Source organism: Podarcis melisellensis, assembly GCF_964234715.1.
Source record: "Podarcis melisellensis genome assembly, chromosome: 3".
Taxonomy (NCBI): Eukaryota; Metazoa; Chordata; class Lepidosauria; order Squamata; family Lacertidae; genus Podarcis; species Podarcis melisellensis.
The window spans coordinates 63,660,202-63,681,809 of record NC_138530.1 but is presented as its reverse complement, the minus strand read 5'-3'; the positions used below and the strand labels follow the sequence as shown (position 1 = coordinate 63,681,809).

Sequence of the window (21,608 nt, the reverse complement as noted above, 5' to 3'; positions counted from 1 at the left end):
AACACATGAGTAGTGTGTGGTATTCTCACAAGCTAAGAGAGTGGAAAGAGAAGCTTTGCTATGGTTCAGTCCTCTGGTAACATCTGTAAACAACTAGATGGTGGGGTTACTTACATTGCCACATGGCTGGCGAAATTAGTGTGGGAAGTAAGTATGTCATTTTTCACACATGGTACATATTTTCATGTTAGCTAGATAGGCAAGGGATCATCTCACGTTGTACATGCACTATCGTTCTCTTACTTTTATACTTCCCTTCTATACGATACTTCTATACTTCTAGAAATAAAAGTGGTTCCAATGGCTTGGTCAATATTCTTGCCCCATTATGATTATTTTTAATGGCTCTCCTCAGGAGGTAGAACTGCACAATCATCTAGCATGGATGCATTAGATACAGAGTCAACACATTTAAAATTAAAATGCATTTGTCACAGGACCATAGGTAGTTATTTAAAATCAAGTTGCATTACATTTTTATGAACACCGTTAGGAAATAACAAAGTTATGAAACTAGAGGGACAGGATATTCATGGAAACATTAAAAACAACCCACATCCCATTCGAGTTGGGTGTTAAGAATATGAGTATTTGGCAGAAGATAGTTGCTATAAAAGCAAATGTTCATAAAACATCTACGGTAACTTTTTTTCTTTTTCTTTTTTGAAGGAGCAAGATTATACTAAAAAGTGCACTTAAATCAATCAAAATGGCAAATGATAAAACCAGGAATTACTTGCAAGTGGATTCTGCTCCAAAGCCACATTAAGTAATATTCAGTATTGGTACATTCACATTTTCCCCAGTTTACTTGATTTTTGCTGAAAGGAACTTCGGACACTTGACTTCAAAGATGAGGGACTCCAAAAAGTGAAGTGTATTGTACAGTCTTTTGGGGTATGGAATGCCAAAGACATGGTAGGAAGCCAGCAGAGCAGCGAGGGCCATTGTACAATCATCCAGCTGGGCCAGTTTCTCCTTCTCCACGTACAGGGAACACTCACACACGTTTACATCAAATGGGTATTTTACTTCTAGTACTGGTGTTGACACTTTCACCTGGTTTTAAAAAATAGAAGTCTACGCATAAAATTCATGGGATTTCTTGTATTAACTAAAAAGAAAGTAACAGGAGCATCATCATTCTCTCAAAACTGTCTTTTAAACCAGTAATGAGAGTTCAAATTGAACGAAAACAGACAATATAAGATCATTAGTAAATAAGAATTGGAGCTGCTGACCCCAGTTTGGTTCTTACTACCTGGGCTACTTTCCTTCCAGGAAGGCACTCCAATGCCTGACAAAATCAAGACATAAAAGAAAAACCGTTTTGCATGTTATCCACCATTATCAATGGTGTCTCCAAATATATTGTTGCAATGTTGCATAAATACAAATGAGTACATGTGGATTTTTTTTAAAAAATGTTGTCCGGCCTCCCACCATATAATTCGTTATCTACATACCTCCTCATTCACAGCAGTAAGCAAACAGGAATCCTCCCCAAAAACATCTGGCAAAAGTAAACATGTGGCAGTAATCTTCATATCTATCAAAAGTGAAGAACAATTACAGGGCAGTAGGATTAACAGCCAGAAGAAGCAAGTGTTTTAAAAGATAGTTGTGTTCAAAGCAGAATGCTCTATGTTTGGATGTTTTTCCCACTCTTATCAATAACTTATTAGGGTTTCTTCACACACACATTAGTCACCTTTCCAAGAAACATTCAGCATCTCATCAAGCATGAGTAATTAACCTTCCTTTTTCAGTTAATAAGCCATTTATATTCGACGTAGGATCTGTCCCATAGTGCATTGAAAGCAAACAGCCATTTCTTAGTACACTTAAAGAAAACGTTTGCTTAGCTTCTATTATACAAAGTATCTTGCCCATTAACCGCTTTAAAACCAGACACAACAGGCTATACCAACATGTCCGAATGTCATCTTCCATGTACTGCTTCAGATTCTTCTGCAGAGCAACAATAACTGGGCTATTCTTTACCACATGCGACGTCAGTATGTCCTCTGAATACGCTTCCAAAATCTCAGCTGTTTTCTTGTAAATGTCTTTGTGTGTTAGAAGATGATATTCTCTAAAAAGCTAAAGGGGGAAAGGAAAGCAATTTAGATAATCCAACTGAGAAAATGTGTTAAATTACAATTTAAAGAGCACATAAGTGGAAGTATGCACTGATGCAGGACCTGATCACAAGAACATGCTCTCCTTTGCAGCGTTACTGGGGTTTCAGAATCATAGAATCATGGCTGCCTCCAACTGGGGAGGCAGCAATAGCCATCATGACTAGCAGTCACAAGATACAGGGTGTGATTTCCTGTCAAAACCTCCGAATAAGTCACAGAAGTGCCTTTTTTGCCACGAACATAGACATGCCTATGCGCACTCATGTCATGTCATGAAATATAAGGTTGTTACTAAGAAAACCCCCATTACCTGATAAGGACACTTCAAAAAGGGGAATAGCATGAGAATTTCTTTCAAAGGCTTCCTCTCTTTATTGATCATCTTCCTTCTTATTTCTAAAGTCTTGGTCATCCTGTTGTCCACTTCTACCCAATTTCTCTCGGTTTTCATATATTCTTCCTTAAACCAGCTGATATGTTCATTTATCTCAACATCAAGGTCTTCGTTGTAAATGTTTTTAACCTGTTAAAATTGTCATTAGTTAACTGTTTTGCAAAAAAGAAAAAGGGAATAGTTTTGGTTTATAATAGTGCAATTTATCAAGAAAAACTAACCCTATACACATATGGGAGTACCTCTCATTGAACTCAGTGGGGCTTGCTGTTGAGTAGAGATGTACAGGTTTGCACTGTTAATGAACTATTTTATTTGGGCAAATGCTTTACAAGTATGATCTTTCTCAGGGTTCTCATACTTTTTTAAAAAAGCAAAACCCTGCATTCTTTACAACCCCCCCAACATAATGGAAGTATCTTATTTCCAGCAGTATTTGGTGGCAACAACATTGAGACTTATTTCAGAAGATAAAGGCATTCTTTGTAAGCACAATTCTTATCTATAATTATAACTGAGTTTCCCTTCAAAATTAGAACCCATAAGTACATTCCAGTCAAGTAGACACAGTACTCCTTGTTTATCAGTACCTTCCAGACTAAAAACACATTATTTGTGCAAGTTTTCAAGTGTTTTATTATGTATTTAAATTTAAAAATCTGGGGAAAGAACCCTCTCCCAAGCTTCTTATAGACACCACAATTAAGTAATTCAAATGCTGATCTTCTAGGAGAGTTCTTAATTCTAAGATGGTAGAATAATTATTGTGTTACTAAGTATAATCTCACCAGTAATTTATAGGACACCAAAACTGGCAATTATCAGGTGTAGCTGATAATCAGAACTAGCAGAATGGTTGAGGTGGGGGGAAGAGTGGGGATACTGTTCACTTCCCTTCCCCAGACCTAAGCGAGTGGAGAAAGTGGAGCAAAAACAGATAAGCAAAAGCATTATCATATTTATTCAGGGCGACATGTTGCCCAAAGGTAAATTCACATCTAGCAGTTTCGCTATAGCCATAATGATATAAATCAGTCTTTAGTAATACCAAGCCTAGATGGGCACATAGCATGAATGCCTTGGCAAAGTCTACACCTCTTTTGTCCCAAAGCACCACAATTTCTAATCCAAACACTTAGGTTCCAGTTCTTTATGTGTCCCTTCCCCCAGCTCAGCTGCAATATATTCAGCCAACATTTAGGTTATTCGCATGCACAGAAATTGTGGGTAGGACATTCTCTGCCAGTACAAAAGGGAGGGATGTCTTCCATTCTCTGCAAGGGCTAATAAGGTCTAGGAATGTTGACAGAGTTGCAGTCAGATCCTAAGTCATATTGCCTTGGATTATAAGGGAAATGAAGTTGGCTTTAGGAAGTTCATAGAGGAAATGCTACCCATCCTCTCCTTCCTCCTTCAAGCCCTCATCCCCCATCTCGCGTTGCAGCAGAAAGGGGCAGACAGGGAATTTTCTTTCCATAGACTTCTTTAAGTTACCTTAAGATCTAAGCTATTATTGACAAGCAAGTCTCACTGAAATCTATGGGACTTTTAAAGCATTGGGGTATTAGACTCCTTAATGGAAATATGGCACTCATATTCTTCAAGAATCAAAATGGTTGGTAAGAAGCCATATGAGGAATGCTCAATTTTTGCACACCTTCCTATTTTCCCTTTTCAGGAGTAGCTGGAAAGAACAGGCAAAGCTCATATTCATATCCTCTTGTTATTCCATCCACAGAATCTGAATACTTACTTCTGTTTGCACTCCTTGGACCTTCTCACACCTGTTTCCAGAAGATTTTCTGGTCTGCCCTCGCCTGTGTCCAAACTTGCATTTATTTCTCACTACCTGTTCATCATCATCTATCGGTCTCCGCACATACTTGAAACGGTCTTTAAGGGCTCGTTTCCATAGAAACTGCATATTTAAAAAAGTTGTTAGTGTCTTCCAGGAGCCTTATCTATTCTTTCAGAGCAAGTTATCTACTGTTCCTAAATTGCTAAAAGAAAAAGAACCTTTAGAATATCATTTCCAGCAGATTTTTTAAAAAAGAAAATGCAACTACTGTATACTTTGCAGAAGCTAATTGCATCCCATCCCTATTGAGGAAACAGAGTAACTACCTTTGAAAGGCAGCAGGCAATAGCTTTGCTTAAAAGTAGTTTGACAAATGATAACATTGTAAATGCAAGACAATGGCTGTCTGCTTTTAACAGCGTAGCAAACAGCATAGTTGGTAAGTCAAAACGCAGGGGTGTTGTTTTCACACATCCATGTAATCGCTTGAAGTTTCAGTCACTGAGAAACAAACAGGCGTGTGTGAACTTACTGTACATTAAAATTCTGTTTAAGAACACTGTTCTACGTGTTCTGGCTGAGTAACAGAATATTAATCGAAAATCAGAGTGTAAACCAATTTATTGATAACCCACCATTTCTCATATATCTCTCAGCATCTTAGTGTCATGGGATAATAATATAAGAGTAGCGCCTGCTGTTTCAGGCCACAGGTCCATCTAATTCAACCACCACACAATGGCCAACCAGATTTGTTTGTTTGTTTCTTATTTCATAACATTTATATACTGCTTGATTGTAAAGAAAGCAAAACCAAACCTGAAAGTGGTTTACAAAAAGATGCCGATGAGAATCCTACAAATGAGATACATTGGCAACAGTGTTCCCCTCCCTCTTGTGAACTTGTAGTCAGTAGGATACGGTTTCTGACTGTGATGGCAGCACATAGCCATTGTGGCTTGCAGCCACTGATAGCTTTATCCTTCATGATATATAGAGGATACTATCCAGACTGACATTTCCTAGTTGCTATGAGATTATCACCTTAGCCCACTGGAGCTATGAAGTAATAAGCATCCATAAAGTGCAAGAGTATGAAGGTCAAAACAGAAAGCCACAGGTGTCCACTTGCCAAGACCAACATTTCATAAGTTTGAAAATACCATACACGCCTTTCCCAGTGTTGTTCTTTATATTTAACTCTCACAAACCCTCTTCAGTTGTTCAGTATCAATGAAGAGACTTTTCAGAACCCACCACCTAGCTCTGGCCCCTTAACCCATCCAACTCATGTCAAGTGGCACTCTGAAAGGGGCCTGTACTTGTAAGACCACACCCCTTCCCCGGAGGGTAGAGTTGTGGACGGGCATCTGGGACCTCACTGGGACCTGGCAGGGGGCTGAGTGATGCCAACCCGCATCATCGGGTCTCTCAGCTGCATCACGCCCCCCAGCTGACCAATCTGGTTAGCCGGGGTGTGTGGCTGCTGTGGTTTAAATCGTGGTGTGGCTGGTGGGTGGCCTTCTTTTTTTTAATAAAATTTTTTATTGGTTTTTCATTTTAAAACAAACAAAACAAACAAACACATACAAACACGTATATTTTCATATCCTCCTTTTCATAAACCTTCTTTCATGGACTTCCCCATACCTCCCCCTCTCTGCATCCTTATTTTACAGTTTTTCAGCAACCCCTTGGTCCCATTATATTTTATGACTTATTTTTTCTCAGTTTCATCTTAATTTATCAGACAGTTTCAGCTGCAATTCTGCATCTTCCTTCCCCTTGACATTTTAACACTCAACAATTTTACAACTGTTCTTAAGATAAACTTTAAATTTCTTCCAATCTTCCTCCACCGTCTCTTTCTCTTGGTCCCGGATTCTGCCGGTCATTTCTGCCAATCCCATGAAGTCGATCACTTTCGTCTGCCATTCTTCCAGTGTGAGTAATTCTTGCGTCTTCCAATAGTTTGCTAGAAGTATCCTTGCTGCTGTGGTAGCATACATAAAAAAAATCCTATCCTTTCTTGACACCAATTGGTCAACCATGCCCAAGAGAAATGCCTCTGATTTCTTATGAAAAGTACATTTAAGTACCTTCTTAATTTCATTATAAATCATTTCCCAGAAGGCTTTAATCTTTGGGCAGGTCCACCAAAGGTGAAAGAAGGTACCTTCAGTTTCGTTACATTTCCAGCATTTATTATTGGGCAAATGATAGATCTTTGCAAGCTTGACTGGAGTCATGTACCACCTATAAATCATTTTCATAATATTTTCTCTTAAGGCATTACATGCCATAAATTTAATACCGGTGGTCCATAACTGTTCCCAGTCCGCAAACATAATGTCATGACCGATGTCCTGTGCCCATTTAATCATAGCTGACTTGACTGTCTCATCTATTGTATTCCACTTCAGCAACAAATTATACATTCTTGACAAATTCTTAGTATTGGGTTCTAACAGTTCTATTTCTAATTTGGATTTCTCCACCTGGAAGCCAATTTTCCTTGTTTAAAGGTCTCCATTATTTGATAATAATGGAGCCAATCTCTTACCTTGGACTTTATTTCTTCAAATCTCTTTAGTTTAAATTTACCACTTTCTTGTTCTAAAATTTCAAAATATTTTGGCCAATTAGATTCCATATTAAGTTTCTTCACTTCTTTAGCCTCCATTGGTGATAACCACCTAGGAGTTTTATTTTCCAACAAATCCTTATATCGAATCCAGACATTATATAATGCTTTCCTAACCACATGATTTTTAAAACCTTTGTGAGCTTTAACCTTGTCATACCATATGTAAGCGTGCCAACCAAACCTATTGTCAAACCCTTCCAGATCCAAAATATCAGTATTCTTAAGAAGTAGCCAATCCTTCAGCCAGCAGAAAGCTGCTGCTTCATAATAAAGTCTTAAGTCCGGCAGGGCAAACCCCCCTCTATCTTTTGCATCAGTTAATATCTTAAATTTTATTCTGGGCTTTTTGCCCTGCCAGACAAATCTAGATATATCTTTCTGCCACTTCTTAAAACAATCTAGTTTATCCACAATCTGTAATGTCTGGAACAAAAATAACATTCTTGGCAAAACATTCATTTTGATCACCGCAATTCAGCCTAACAAGGAAAGCTTCAATTTCGACCATATTTCTAGATCTTTCTTTACCTCTGTCCAACATTTGTCATAATTATCCTTAAATAAATTCACATTTTTAGATGTCATGTTAATCCCCAAATATTTCACTTTCTTGGCCACCATCAGCCCAGTTTCACTTTGGAACTTCTCCCTTTCATCATTTGTTAAATTTTTTCCCAAGACTTTAGTTTTTTGTTTGTTCAGTTTAAATCCTGCAACCTGGCCAAAGAATTGAATTAGTTCCAAAACTCTTTTAGTGCTAGTGTCTGGCTCTGGCCTTCTTTTGCCTCCTCTGTCGAATCACCCAGCCCACCCGCCCTCTTTTTATATGTTGCTTGATTTTGGCCTTGCTATGGACTAATGTTGGTCGCCTTATTCTTGGGGCCAGGTAGGAATTTTTTCCACTTGGCAAATGGGTACCAGCCATTTGGTTTTCGCCTATCTTGTAGCAATTGTGACAACTTTGTAAGGTTAGGCGGTTAGCCATTGGGTAAGCCTGGTTCATGGGACGGGAGGTTGTTGCCTCTGCCTGCCCCTCTAGGTTAAGGGTATCCTGTTAAAGGGATCTGGGTGTGTGTGGATCCTGTCCAAAGCCTGGGCATGGGTTAGGGCCATGCCACAACCCCACCGGGGACCCTGGGGGTGCTCTTAATTGATGTATAACACAGGGCACTCCCTATCAGTAGTTGACCCTTAAGAGACTTCCTGCGGGCGTGCAGGAGTCATGATATAGTCGGTTTCACCCAATACTGCTCACCTTTGTGGCCTTATTTATCCCATTAACTCGACATATTTGTGTCTGTGTGTTTATTATCCAAGGGGAACTTTGGGCCCTGGGGCCTTGCAACACAAGGTTTCTTCTGTGGAGACAGGAACCTTGGTAAGCTTATACAAATCACACCTTTTGCCACGACCTGGGGATAGATAGTATTCTCCTAAGGAGCACAACACTCATCTATGAAGTCTTTGCTAACATACTGAGGACAACACACGGCAAATCTCCAGAAAGCGCTGCATGGAGTGTAAGATCAACCTCTGTGGAATGATGTATTGAAGGCTCCACAGGGTCCAGCAGCATCCCCTAAGCACCACTCTCTCAAATAAGACTATAACCACTGGAAAGCCCAGTCCCAATTCAGACAGCTGCTCCAGCAGGATACTAATGGTGGAGGGTATAGAAAGCTGCTGAGAGATCATGGAGAATCCACAGCATCCCATTATCCCTGTCTGTCTCCAGGCAGAAGTCATCATACCTGGCAAACAGGGCTGTTTCCATGACATAAGCAGGCCTAAACCCCAATAGAAATAAAAGCAATTGCATGTTTAATTCAAGAAAAACAACAGTACAGAATTGCATTTGTTTGGGGTACTTACAAAGCCATTCCCATCCTCATCAAGAAAAGGGTATGTCTGGAGCAATTCATTGACAACATCATTATATTGCTGAGTGGTTGGATATCTGCCCACACAATATAAAATGCATACAAATATTATTATTTAAAGTGCCCTGCTGCTTCAACTGGAAAATCTTCAGCTCCTTTTACATTAATGCCTGCCTCTATCATACAAAATAAAAAGTACACTCTTGGCAATCTCTACTCACACACTGGCCCAGTCATTCCTATCACTGCTGCCACCGTATCAGGCTGCAAAACACTGATCTGTGCCCAGGGTGAGATTTGATTTCTTTTGATTTGAGGAAGGAGATTTGATTTCTTTTTTAGCACTGTGGAAGCACTTGTGCAGTGGATATCTGTGTGTGGGCTCCTACATCTGTGTGTGAGATGTTGCATGTCTGCAGTGAGGTGGCGGGCACTCACAATCCTGAGGGTGAGATTGCACCCCTGCACGTAAGTGAGACATTCCTGCTTCTTTACCAAGCTCCCTGTGGTTTGGTGACAAGCACTGAGAGATGACAGCTCGGAAGACAGTCCATTGGTCCAAACAAGACCATGGACCACTGTCTGCAGGGTTTATTAAGTGACTAGGTAGCAAGAGAGTAGAAGTAACTGGACTCTGGCTACTCTCCAGGCCTCCCAACCCTCATGCAAGTTATGGGCAGCCACAAATATATTCATTCTGCCTTTCTACCCATGCACTCTTCAAATCAAAGTTCACAGCATGCAGAGATCAATTTATCATCCTTATGGAAATTCACCCCCTGCCATATTTCTCCCATGAGGCAGAATGCTGAAGACTGCCTTACTTACAGTGATCCTTCAAGATACTTTGTCATGTCAGCTTGCAAGAATTCAATTATCCTTATTCTCACACTGTGGTCAGGGCATTTTCTTTCTGCTAATATGCATTTGACATCATAAGGGAACTCAGGCAGAATATATGAATTTGTCCATTGCAATGCTTTGCATCTTGCTAAAACATGCCTCATGTTTTTCCTGACAAAGGAAGCAAAAACGACCATTCATTAGCACTTTAAATTCTCACAAACTTCATTGTGCTAGCTCCTTCAATTGATTTATTATCAGTGAAAGACAAGCCATCCTCTTATTATAATATATTTGCTATGCTTTACACTCCAGGAACATGGGCTACCCCTAGTGTCATTTCCACATAATCTATTTTTTAATGCATTACAAATTATGATATGATCCGAATTATATTTTTCTTTATATTATTTTTTAGGAAATGTGCTTTAGTTTATTTTGCTTTAGAACCCCCAGTCCATCCTTATCTCTCCCTGTCTCTCCTCCCCTCCCCACAATAGTTATCTGCATCCAAATAATTTGTTCCTCCGAGAATCATACCATCTTTGTGTAAGACTTTAAAAAACTAATGCAACCATATGATATTGTAATCCTTTGTTATTGTCAATATATCTTGGTAGTATAGGAGGTTCTATATGAAGATAGCTATATCTTTGGAATTAGAAGGATAACCCAAAACTCACTTTTGTTTGAGAACTCTTTGGTCAATGGATCCATCATCACGGCTTTCATTAGGAGAGAAACAATTCACCTGTCCAACAGTTAGCTGAATGCCATGGGTTCTATAAGGAAGGAAGCATGTTGCCCAGTTGATTATGACCCACAACAGATAGCAATTCCCTTCTTGATCCAAGTATAAGGGTCTACTTTTTAAATCCCTTAAATCTCCTTTTAACTCTTCTCTTTACATTCCTGCCTGAATGAGGGCTATGTGGAACTTGGAAGCATGGATGGCCAGGCTGGATTTAGCCAGTTCCCCAAACAATTTTGTCTGGCCCCTGTGACTCTACCATATTTTAATGACAGTCTGGTACAAAGCCTGTCTACTAATTCACTTGCAAGAAGAATAAACAAATATGATCAAGTTGTGAAAAAGAGAGATCCACAGTGGATTTTATATATTGTTTATAGGTGCGTACACACAATCTTTTTAAAGAACCTCCCTCCCCCTCAAATAATTATGGACACTGTAGTTTGCTAAAGGTTGCTGGGAATCATAACTTTGTGAGGGGCAAACTACAGTGCGCAGAATTTAATGGTGTAGTGTGCACTCAGCCCTTATGTCAGTTGGAAAAATATATATCTGGCCCTTGGAGATCCTACAGACATATAAGTTGGTCATCTCAACTTATGTCAACTGCTTCATGGATGCTACTCTGCTTTAGTGGATGTAGTTCAAGAGAACTGGGAGACTTGTCCCTTTCTTCCTTTGAGAACAAAATGGTGAATATCATTTTCCTTACAAGTTAAGCTATTATAGCCTTGTAGTTCTCCACCTTTAGCAAATATATTGTTATAGCTTTCTGATCTGATTTTGGTGAGTAGGGTTATCATTTTGGGTGCTCCTGAGCTCATATCTGATCCTGAATCTCCTTTCAAGCGCCCCCTTTATATTCTCTAAAGCATGAGTGACATTGCAAGGAGCACTGGTAGACCATGAGGTTCTGGGGCCATGCCTCCATAGAAGCTAAAAATACTGGGCAATGGTCAGAAGAGATGACTCATTTGGATTCTCCCACCATGAGGGGGGAGGGGCAAGGTGTTTGTATGTGAAAATAATAATAAGGCTTTTAACTTGGGCCAGAGTCCAAAAGGCACAGTAATACTGAGATTTTGGACTCCATAAACTAGCACCATTTTAGAGGGGTGGTTATCCCCCTGAAGATCTGATGTGGGGCTGTCATTTGGAGTGTTTAAGCTGTGCCACCACCTCTGTTTAACCTGTTTATTTGTAAATAAAATGCAACTATGACAAAATGCCAATAATCCTCAGTTTACCTTGTTGGAAAGAAAATAAAACATGGTTACACACTGTGCCCCTGGCAGTTCTCACTGCCAGAGCAAAATGGGGAAGTGTAACATTATTACTCCTGATCTATAGATAAAAGCTGAACTATAGATTAAGGAAGAACCTTTACAAGTGGAAAGATGTGCTCCTTCTGCCTCTGGGTGCAATTTTCAAGCAGGCTTGAAAGCCCAAGCACCTTTCATTTTAGAAATGAGGCACAAAACTAGTTCGAGCTGAATATTACAACAGTGCCTTAGAAAAACAGGACAGGCTGTTATTTTTCCATATTCAGAGGTAACAAGCAATAAACATTCATTGCCATATTCTGCCGAGCTTCTAAATTCACATTACTGTAGTAGCAAAATTCAGTGACTGTAAAAGTTAATGAGCATTAGCATTAAAACAGAGAACCACTCTGACTGGAATATAAGCGGGATGCTTTTGTTTCTTCCTTTATTTTTCTTTGCAGAGCCTTACCCACTGAATTCTCCTGGTGACTCAGAGAAGGGCTCTTTGCAGGTAAAAGCTGGTCCTTCTGTCTGCTGCTTGCATTTTTTAATCAGATCCATTAAGACTGCCTGGTGCCCAATTTTCTTGACCAGCTGCTGGACCATCCTGTCGTTAAGAGCCAACAGAGCAGCGCCACCCACTTCTTCCTCTAAAAGAAGAGCCAAAGAACCCTTTCACACGGATTGCCTCTGGCTGCAAGCAGGCAGATGTTTCAAAGGCAATTGGCCATACCAAAAGAATAACAGTCTTTCTTTTTTTGCGCATTGGAAGGAAAAGTTCTATATAAACTGTAACAAGCAATCAATCTATATTGCACACTATCCATTTTCAATTGAGTTCGAGTACAGATGTTCTTAGGCACAATATTAGCTTTGTGGGTTTAGCTTTGTGCCGGGTGCTGAATTGCTACAGGGGGGGCACTGAGGCAGGAGTCCGGCTGAAGTCTTCTACCCTAAGAACTTTTCTCCCTACCTCCAGCCCCAGCCAATAGGTTGTGGTTGCCTAATGGTGGTTAAAAGGTACTCTCCACATCCACAGAGGCACTGTACTTTTTTGATTGCTTCAAAATGTTCTGAGGATAAGCATGTTTATTTTAGTGCTGAGACCTGGTGCATATTTAGTCCTGTGCTTACCTCACAATCCTGATCTGGAAATCAATGAAAGCTATTCCCTGGTTAAAAACTTACAAACTGCATTGCTATATTATTATGTAACTAGGAAGCAAACTATCAAAACAATTAATTTCACATAGAAACATGCTACCAAAATGCACATAAAGCTTTTAAGGATTTAGTATCCAACAGTTTATTCTGTATTTCTCCCCCACTCCTGCAACAAATACTTAGAAACATCAATGGAAACCTCATTTGATTTAATAAATCTCTGTAAATTACACAGATATTTGACACATACAGTGATACACAGAGAACAGTCTTACCACGAAATTTAGGAACCAGGTCTCCTAAGTTTTTCAGTAGCAACCAGTTGCAGACTTGATCAACTGACCAACTTTCCATCTCCATTTGTTGTGATGGGAAATTCCACTACTGTATACAGTTTGGAAAAACAAGAACAAGAAGATGATTCTATTTTAAATCTTTGAGTCAATGTTTAGTTCTCCCCTACCCCCAAAACCTGCTATTTTGCAAAATAGGTACACATAGTTCCAGGCTGATAATAATTTGCTCCCATATTTTGCACACTATATATTCATGCCTGGTGTAAGGAGGCAGTTTTATGATTCCTGTTACACCTGATCTTAGAATCCAAGTCTTGCTTTCCTCTGTTCCGAACAAGAAGCTTCATTCTTTATAATACTGAACACACCCTGAGCCCACACCATTAACACCCAAGTTTCCACACAGATACGAGAAAGGTGTGAAATTCACCACCACTATGCTCATCAGGAAATGGCTGACATTTTTTTACAGAAAGCTGGGATGGGGGAGAAAACTACATATTCGCCTCTCGCATACACATTTAGAGCAAACTGAATGCATTAACCCACACTGCTCCATTGAGAAACTAGTCAAGTGAACACGTACACCAATGGGAGCAATATGAACAAAGGTAGAAAATGCACAGAAACGCAAGCCAGTTTTGTGAAGTCACCTTCACTAACACCTTATAATTCAAGCTATTTCTAGGAAACGCAAGAAACTGATGTGTTTGCAGGTAGATTTTCAAAGGCTCTGGTCCGACTGAGAAGAAGAAGAAGAAGAAGAAGAAGAAGAAGAAGAAGAAGAAGAAGAAGAAGAAGAAGAAGAAGAGTAGTAGTTTGGATTTGATATCCCACTTTATCACTACCCTAAGGAGTCTCAAAGCGGCTAACATTCTCCTTTCCCTTCCTCCCCCACAACAAACACTCTGTGAGGTGAGTGGGGCTGAGAGACTTCAGGGAAGTGTGACTGGCCCAAGGTCACCCAGCAGCTGCATGTGGAGGAGCGGAGACGCGAACTCAGTTCACAGATTACGAGTCCACTGCTCTTAACCACTACACCACACTGACTCTATCGTGACATTCTCTGTCCTTGAGGCATAGGAGTCAACTCCTAGGGGGCCAAGGTCCCCTTGCCCCCCAATAAAATACTTGAGGAGGCTGGCCCCCCCAAAAAATATTGATGGGCCTTGTCATTCAAATGGTGTCTGTGTGTGTGCTGTGACTTGTGATTGATGATGTGGGACAGGGCTTACCTGCCCCCCTAAATATTTTATTCAAGTTGGCACCCCTGCCTTGAGGTCACACAGGGATCCACATTTCAGTGCTTTTGTGGGGAGGGTGAACTAACCTGACCCTAAGGGCTTCTCTTCCTTTTTCCCTTCCAGTTTCCTGAGGTCTCTCTGAATGGAAATGCCCACCTCCTTTCATGAGACAGGTTTTTGAAAGTTCTGTGCTTAGCACAGATTTAAAATCCTTGAATCAAGCAGTAGCAATTCCATGATTCATACTTATCCGTCAAATACAATTAACTCAGAACCATGGATTCAGAAGAGGATTGTGGAATTCATCTAGGCCAATCCCTGTTCCATCTTTTCTGTGGCAGCCCATTAGATATTTGGAGGCAGCATTCATGTCTCCCATTGATTTCCTCTTTGCTGGGCTAGCCATATGCTTTCAGCCATTTCGTATGATTTTCAAACCCATCACCGTAAGAAAAGGGCCATGGCTCAGTGGTATAGGAGAAGGCCTCAGGTTCAATCCCTGGGTAGGAAAGACTCCTGTGTGAAACACGGAGAGCCACTGCCAACTGGAGAACATCAGGCACAGGGTCAAAAGTACCTCCAGGCTTATCTCTCTGGCTCTCAGGACTATCCCAGGCTATGTAAAACACCTGGATTTTGCATGGCTAGAAGGAAAACCACAGTACAAAGGTAAGAGTCACATCTATTGCCACACCCATGTTTGCCTCTAGCCCTGCCAACCACCAGTGCTGGAAGTTTGTTTATGAGGAATTGCAGCTCTTGGGCTAAAAAAGATCCCCTATTCCTGGAGTAGACAATACTGAGCTCTAACTTAGTACAATAAGGTACTAAGGAGCTTTCTAAGTTCTTGGTTGTTCTCCTCTAAGCACTCCAGCAAGGGGACAAAATGGAGAAGAAGAGGCGGTGATGGAGAGGAAAAGCATTCTTGGGTTTCCCCACTGCTTTTCCTCTCCTCCCTCCACCGCTGTTTTCCTTCACCATTTCAACCCCCTTGCTTATATCACAGCATTTTTGCCTTCCCATTCCCTGACGTCTTCCTGTCCCTTCCTTTTTGCACCTCTATCAAACCACAATCCCACAGAGCCCTGCATACGCAGCTGCCTCCTAATGGACAGACTCCCGGCTTTGCAAGAGAGTAGCTTCAGTCTCCAGCTAAGTAGGCCTTGGTGCAGAGGTGAGAGAGGTCGGTCTAATATGGAATGGAAAGAGGAGGCATTTGGGATGGGGGGGGCAGGACAGGGAGGTGAGATTAGTATTCTTCCACCACGACTGTCTCTCCTCTCCATCCAAAGACATGTTACAGACAGTCCAAAATACTCAAGGGCGGAGGACTGGAGATGGGGTGGCCTGAGCCCTGACAGAGAGGCCTGAAGAACTGCATTTTGTCCCTGAGCTTGATATTTCCTTTCCGTGCTCTAACCCAGCACCTTTAACAAACTACAATTCCCAAGTTTCTCAAGGGGCACACCATTTTCTGGTTCAAAGTGTCTTGGGCTGGCCCTGAATCCACCTTTACAATCATCGTAGGTTTAATTTTAACTAATATCTATTCATAGCAATATACTGTTATAATAATACTACAGTGATACCTCTGGTTACGTACTTAATTCATTCCAAAGGTCTGTTTTTAACCTGAAACTGTTCTAAACCTGAAGCACCACTTTAGCTAATGGGGCCTACCACGTGCGATTTCTGTTCTCATCCTGAAGCAAAGTTCTTAACCCGAGGTACTATTTCTGGGTTAGCGGAGTCTGTAACCTGAAGCGTATGTAACCTGAAGTGTACGTAACCTGAGGTACCACTGTATTCATAAATGAATTCTAAGGCTTACATTTTCTTTTCTTTTTTAAACTCCTCTTCCCCCAACCCAGGGGTCTGCAACCTTTAAGACAAAAAGAGCCACTTGGATCCGTTTCCGAAGAAAAAAAAACTGGGAGCCGCAAAACTCGTCATTATAAAAATAACTTTTTTGTCACTTTTTAATTATTTCTTTGTTTGACCCCTCAGAATTACTCCTCCTCATAGAAATAAACATTAAATTAACAAGTTACTTTTTTGTGTGTGTGTGTGTGTTCTTCACTCCCCTTCAAAACAGTGACCAGCATACATGCCCAGTGGCGTAGCGTGGGGGGTGCAGGGGGGGGCCAGCCGCACCGGGCGCAACATCTGGGGGTTAGGGGGTGCAAATCCACGGGTTGGGGGCACAAATTACTCGCCTTGCCCTGGGTGCTGACAACCCACGCTACGCCACTGTACATGCCCCCTTTCAATGCAGTGACCAGCGTACGTGCCCCTTACAATGTAGCGGGCGGGCGGGAAGGTGACGTCGGGACGATGCGTGACTAACGCAAGCACCGCCCCCATGCGACGTCACAGCCAGTACAGCGCCCGCCACAGTGGGGAGTGTCGGGCGCACAATGCGCCTCCTCCCCTCGCTAGTATCCGCCCCGGAGCCGCGGCAAAGGTGTAAAAGAGCCACATGCGGCTCCGGAGCCGCGGGTTGCAGACCCCTGCCCCAACCCAAAACTCTGCTTATTTTAAACCAGGAAGTGGATGCTTCCAATCTTTACATCACAGGGATGCTAAAGCACACAAGTTTGAGGCCCACCCCAGGATCACTCATGTAGTGCAACATTATGGTTAACATTACATCCAAACCTGCTCAGTGTGGCTATAGGTGAGCTTGGTGCATCAAAATAAAACAGAGTGTAGGCATCCTGTTGTGAAGAGGGTACGGCAGCCTTTTCTAATCTGATTACTTTGTATATCCTTTAAAAAGAAGAAGAAATAATTCAACACAAAGTTGCAAAAACATTTTGCATTCTAAATAGAAAGCGTAACTGAGCTGGTTCCTATCCCCAAATTCTTATCTAGTATAAAGCTTATTTTCTCTGCATTTTGCCCTCTGACATTTTTTTCTAGTTCTCCTATAGCATAATATGTTTAAAATTATTTCAAGAATTATAGCAGTTGGCTTCATTTAATAGCCATGGAGCTCCTCCCCACCCCCAGGCTAAGGAGCAATAACAGGGTGTGAAAAATCATTATTTGCTGAGAACTCTGGTGTAAATTAAAAAGATCACACCTTCCTGTCACACTTCTTGTTTCCTTGAGAAGGCTAGGATGAGATGAACAAAATCCTCAACGATGAAATGGAATTCAGCACAGAATACATTTTACTGGCCAGATAATTCATATTCCAAGTTAAAAAGAATTCCAAGTTAAAAGCTAGACAGAAAGAGAACAATGCGGTTAAGTTTGCCATTGTAAAAGGAGAGCTTTAGTCACCAGGTTATATCAAGAGAAGTGGACGAAGCACACTAAATACAAATGAATGATGGCTACAACACCACCACTAGAACGGGGTGGCATCTTGGCCATGGCATGCTACTCAGAAGCATTAATGCACCACCATTCACTCCATATGCAGCTAGGGGATTGGGCCACAGAGGAATAAACGAAGGCCCAGTACTATGTGTGTCCCACACTGCCAGAAGGAGATGCTAGCCTAGCTATGGTTCATATTTATTGGGAGGGGGTCTGTCTTCTTTTCATTAGGCTAGATGCTATTTCGTATAACACTGTCCCAATGGAAGTTTTCCATCCAAGTAACAAAATAACAGCTGGGAAGGGGGGGTGATTTTCACTGAGAGCAGCAGCAGCAACACCTGTGCCAAATTCTTTGTGCTCTGGGTACAAGCTACCCCCTCAAATGAAAAACGTTTACATTAATTTCAATGTAATGATTTATATATATTTTATTGCTGTATCCTGCCCTGGGGCCTCCACCCACCCACCCACCCTCAGATCAGTAGGGGTGGGGGCATTGGTAGGACCCCAAGAGCAGCATATGGAGGAAGGACAGGAGAGGTTGTTCCATTGGGCAAGAGGAAATGCTTCTGCTGGCAGAACATCACCATCATGTTGGGAGCCACCCAGAGTGGCTGGGGAAACCCAGCCAGATGGGCAGGGTATAAATAATAAATTATTATTTTTACTGTCTCATTCAGTTTCTGCTGCCTCATTCTGCTGGTAGACCCAGATCCAGTCATAATCTGCATCATTGCATAGAGCAATTTAACAATTGTTAAAACTGAGGCTTTTATCTCAAGTGGCTTTTATTCAAATTTATTTAAGAAAGGGATAAAGTTTGGAATCTATATATGAAAAATTCAACTTGGAGCCTAGGTTGGGCATTTAGTATATTATTCTGCCAGAGCATTAATCTGCAACCACTAACAAAGTACTGCACATTGGATGTGAATAATAAAACCTGGATGACTTCAAATAAGTGTTTCAGCTCTGGGTGTAAATGTATTTAAAGTTGTGATTTTTCACATTAGCAGCTCCTTTTAAAAGAGTTCAAGGGAAGTTAACACTCGGTGCTGATTTCCTTCAGTGTGTTTTTGCTATGCAAATAAGATGATGTAGAAAGATAAGACAGCATAAAAGCCAAGCCAAAAAATAAAAAAAGTGAAGAGATTTCTTTTCTTCTTATAGATCAGCCGAATGGTTCAAAGGTGTCTGTGATTTCAGGGAGACGTTATTAGGAGCCAGAATAATTTTCCTAGCAGGGAGAGAAGTCCAGACCAAAAACCTGTCATCCTCCTATCCAGAGTTAATACTTAACATAATTTCATACTCATTATGGGCTTTCTATTCTGTTGTGCCCTGAGTGTTGGTAACACATTTATTTTTCATGAGCTATAAGGGTTTATTTCCTTAAACTCAGCTAAAGAGGCAAAACCTTTCCAGAAAAATAATTACACATTTATTAAAAGCAGCCTCTTCCAAATTGTTCAGACACAGTAAAGCTAGAAAACCCTACATTCTGGAAACATTAGCAGGATTGAAGTAACACTTGTAATGTAGCAAGTACTATGGAGACAATGATGTTACGGTATATAAAATAAAGATTATTGGAAAAGTTGCAGCAGAAAAGGTTTACTAATAGGGTCCATGGAGGGGAGCTGGGAAGATCAGAGATTTGAAGGAATCTGTAAATGTGAATGGTTGTATTGTTGTATACTTGTAAAATCAAATAAAAAATATTTCAAAAAGAAGAAGAAAGAATACCCAACATTTTAGGGTTCAGTAACAAGTTCAACAGTCTTGCCCTCTTTTAAAATTGGGTCTCCAGGTCTCCTTGTGCAAGCCCTAGCACAGAGAAAGCAGCTATCTTTTTACTATGCCAGAGCCTCCCAACTCAACTCAAGAGTAGCTGTGCCATGCTAATCCTAGCTCCCAAATCAGGAGAGGATGGGTGTGATGCTAGCAGCCCCTTATATAAGATTATAAGCTTGCTAAAGAAGCCTTGGATTTCCTGTATGTGGCGAGGCCACTGGGCTTGCTGGAAAGTGAGAGGCCTTGCTTAGGGTTCCCTTCCAGGAGCACAAATCTCTGTGACATCGTAGCTGAAAGTGGTCCCTTAAGATGCCGTAACTTGAGATAAGAACAACATTTATGGGGTAGGGTTGGAAACTCCGGCCAAGCAATCACACTCTGTTATCACCAATTGCTTTAATTATACCATTAATCATGGTCAGTTGCAGGACAGAGAAAGGAAACCGATTATAGTAAGCTACTGAGGGCTTTGAATAAAGGCTCTTGGGTATTTTATAGACCAGAATAAATTACCAGCCTTCAGTCAATAAAATAATAGGTCAGCATTAGCAACTGTGGCCTTTTAATGCAATGATGATCTCCTGAAAAGCTAGACTGATTCTTTTCATTATGACATGAAAACACCCAGATTCTTTCCCTAGTAGTCAATATCTCCCCCATGGAGGACCTGTAACCGCTACTTTTAGCTATGCACCACCACCCAGCTCTGATTAAAGTCAAGCCTTATGCTGATATTTCTTTCTCTTCTGTTTTACAGAAAAACACAGTGTTAGTTTTTTAGTTCTCACTAAGAAATGATTAATGATTTTAACAGTAAAAATAATAAGGAATCAATATTCTATAAGAACTATAAAATTAAATTATTAAATTAAATAATGCTTCCCAGTGCTATTTTTCTAGAAAAAGAGGTGCTGGAACTCACCATGAACGCTTCCCTTGATCTCTTATACAGTGGTACCTCGTGTTAAGTACTTAATTTGTTCTGGAGGTCTGTACTTAAGCTGAAACTGTTCTTAACCTGAACCACCACTTTAGCTAATGGGGCCTCCTGCTGCTGTAGCGCCGCAGAGCATGATTTCTGTTCTCATCCTGAAGCAAGTTCTTAACCCGAGGTAATATTTCTGGGTTAGCGGAGTCTGTAACCTGAAGCGTATGTAACCTGAAGCGTATGTAACCCAAGGTACCACTGTAATGACAATAGCATCCACCTGAGAGGTGCCAGAACTGAGTTCCAGCAAGTTCTGGCTGAAAAAGAAGCCCTGAGGCTTACAATATATATATTCAATATAGATATTCAAATTAAAAAGGTAAAAAATGGCATTGAAAGCATGACTTAATTAAAAATATAGATTAAAGCAGAGCAGCAGAGAAAATTCAATGCTAGGAAGCCCAAGTCCTACTTCCTTCCTGGACAGTCAAGATTTTAGATAAAGATAGTGGAAATTGTGAGTGTAAGAGAGAGCACACACACATTTGTTGGTTTTATTGTATTAATTTTTGTAATTCACCTGGGAATTTCTAAATGACAGGCAATATGTAAATATGCAAATAAAATTAATGAATAATAAGTGAGGCTTAGCTGGGTCAAAGAAGGAGAAGCTCCTTGAAAACAAGCCTTTGTATGTCCTAATTTTGACTTTCCCCCCTCAGGTTGTTGACAGTGGTAATTTATGCTTTGCTTTGTAGCATTTACCCTAAGTAAGGTACAATATGATGTGTTATACACTTTTAATAAGATACTTGCTTGTTGTTAATTTATTAATTCCCTTTTAAACCACTGTTTCCAAGTGATTTACACATAAATATATTAAAGGTTGATGGTGCTAAAGCTACAAGAATCTTTTTTAGGAAAAGAGTGAAGTATGCCTTATTTATTAGTTGTAAAAGACAGTACACTTTCTTGCCTGACTTTTTTGTCTGTGTGCTATTTATTGTTTAGTAGTCAGGGAAAAGGTTCTCTTTTTTGCTTTGATTTATCCTAAGTAAACAAAGCTAAACCCAAAAGAATCGAAATGGATGAACAGCAGTCCAAATGATATCAGAAATATCATTTGGACC

At 40.6% G+C, this 21,608-nt stretch overlaps 1 protein-coding gene across 4 annotated transcripts in view; it reads right to left on the bottom strand.

Annotated features, from left to right (window-relative positions):
* Positions 1–362: 362 nt before the first annotated feature.
* SAMD3 (sterile alpha motif domain containing 3) overlaps positions 363–21,608 on the bottom strand; it is a 41,586-nt gene continuing 20,340 nt past the window's right edge. Inside the window, exons 1-11 of one of the 4 annotated variants that reach the window (XM_081907183.1) lie at positions 13,477–13,544; positions 13,162–13,270; positions 12,192–12,372; positions 10,390–10,488; positions 9,692–9,877; positions 8,856–8,940; positions 4,292–4,456; positions 2,455–2,667; positions 1,932–2,103; positions 1,467–1,549; positions 363–1,059 (exon numbers count right to left, since the gene is read on the bottom strand). In XM_081907183.1, the coding sequence (XP_081763309.1) occupies positions 808–1,059; positions 1,467–1,549; positions 1,932–2,103; positions 2,455–2,667; positions 4,292–4,456; positions 8,856–8,940; positions 9,692–9,877; positions 10,390–10,488; positions 12,192–12,372; positions 13,162–13,246 (1,521 nt within the window). In that variant the 5' untranslated portion in view covers positions 13,247–13,270; positions 13,477–13,544 and the 3' untranslated portion in view covers positions 363–807. Of the gene's footprint in view, positions 1,550–1,577; positions 2,104–2,454; positions 2,668–4,291; positions 4,457–8,855; positions 8,941–9,691; positions 9,878–10,389; positions 10,489–12,191; positions 12,373–13,161; positions 13,271–13,476; positions 13,545–21,608 lie in introns of those variants that run through there. The other 3 variants (XM_081907182.1, XM_081907185.1, XM_081907184.1) reach the window with 3 other exon arrangements.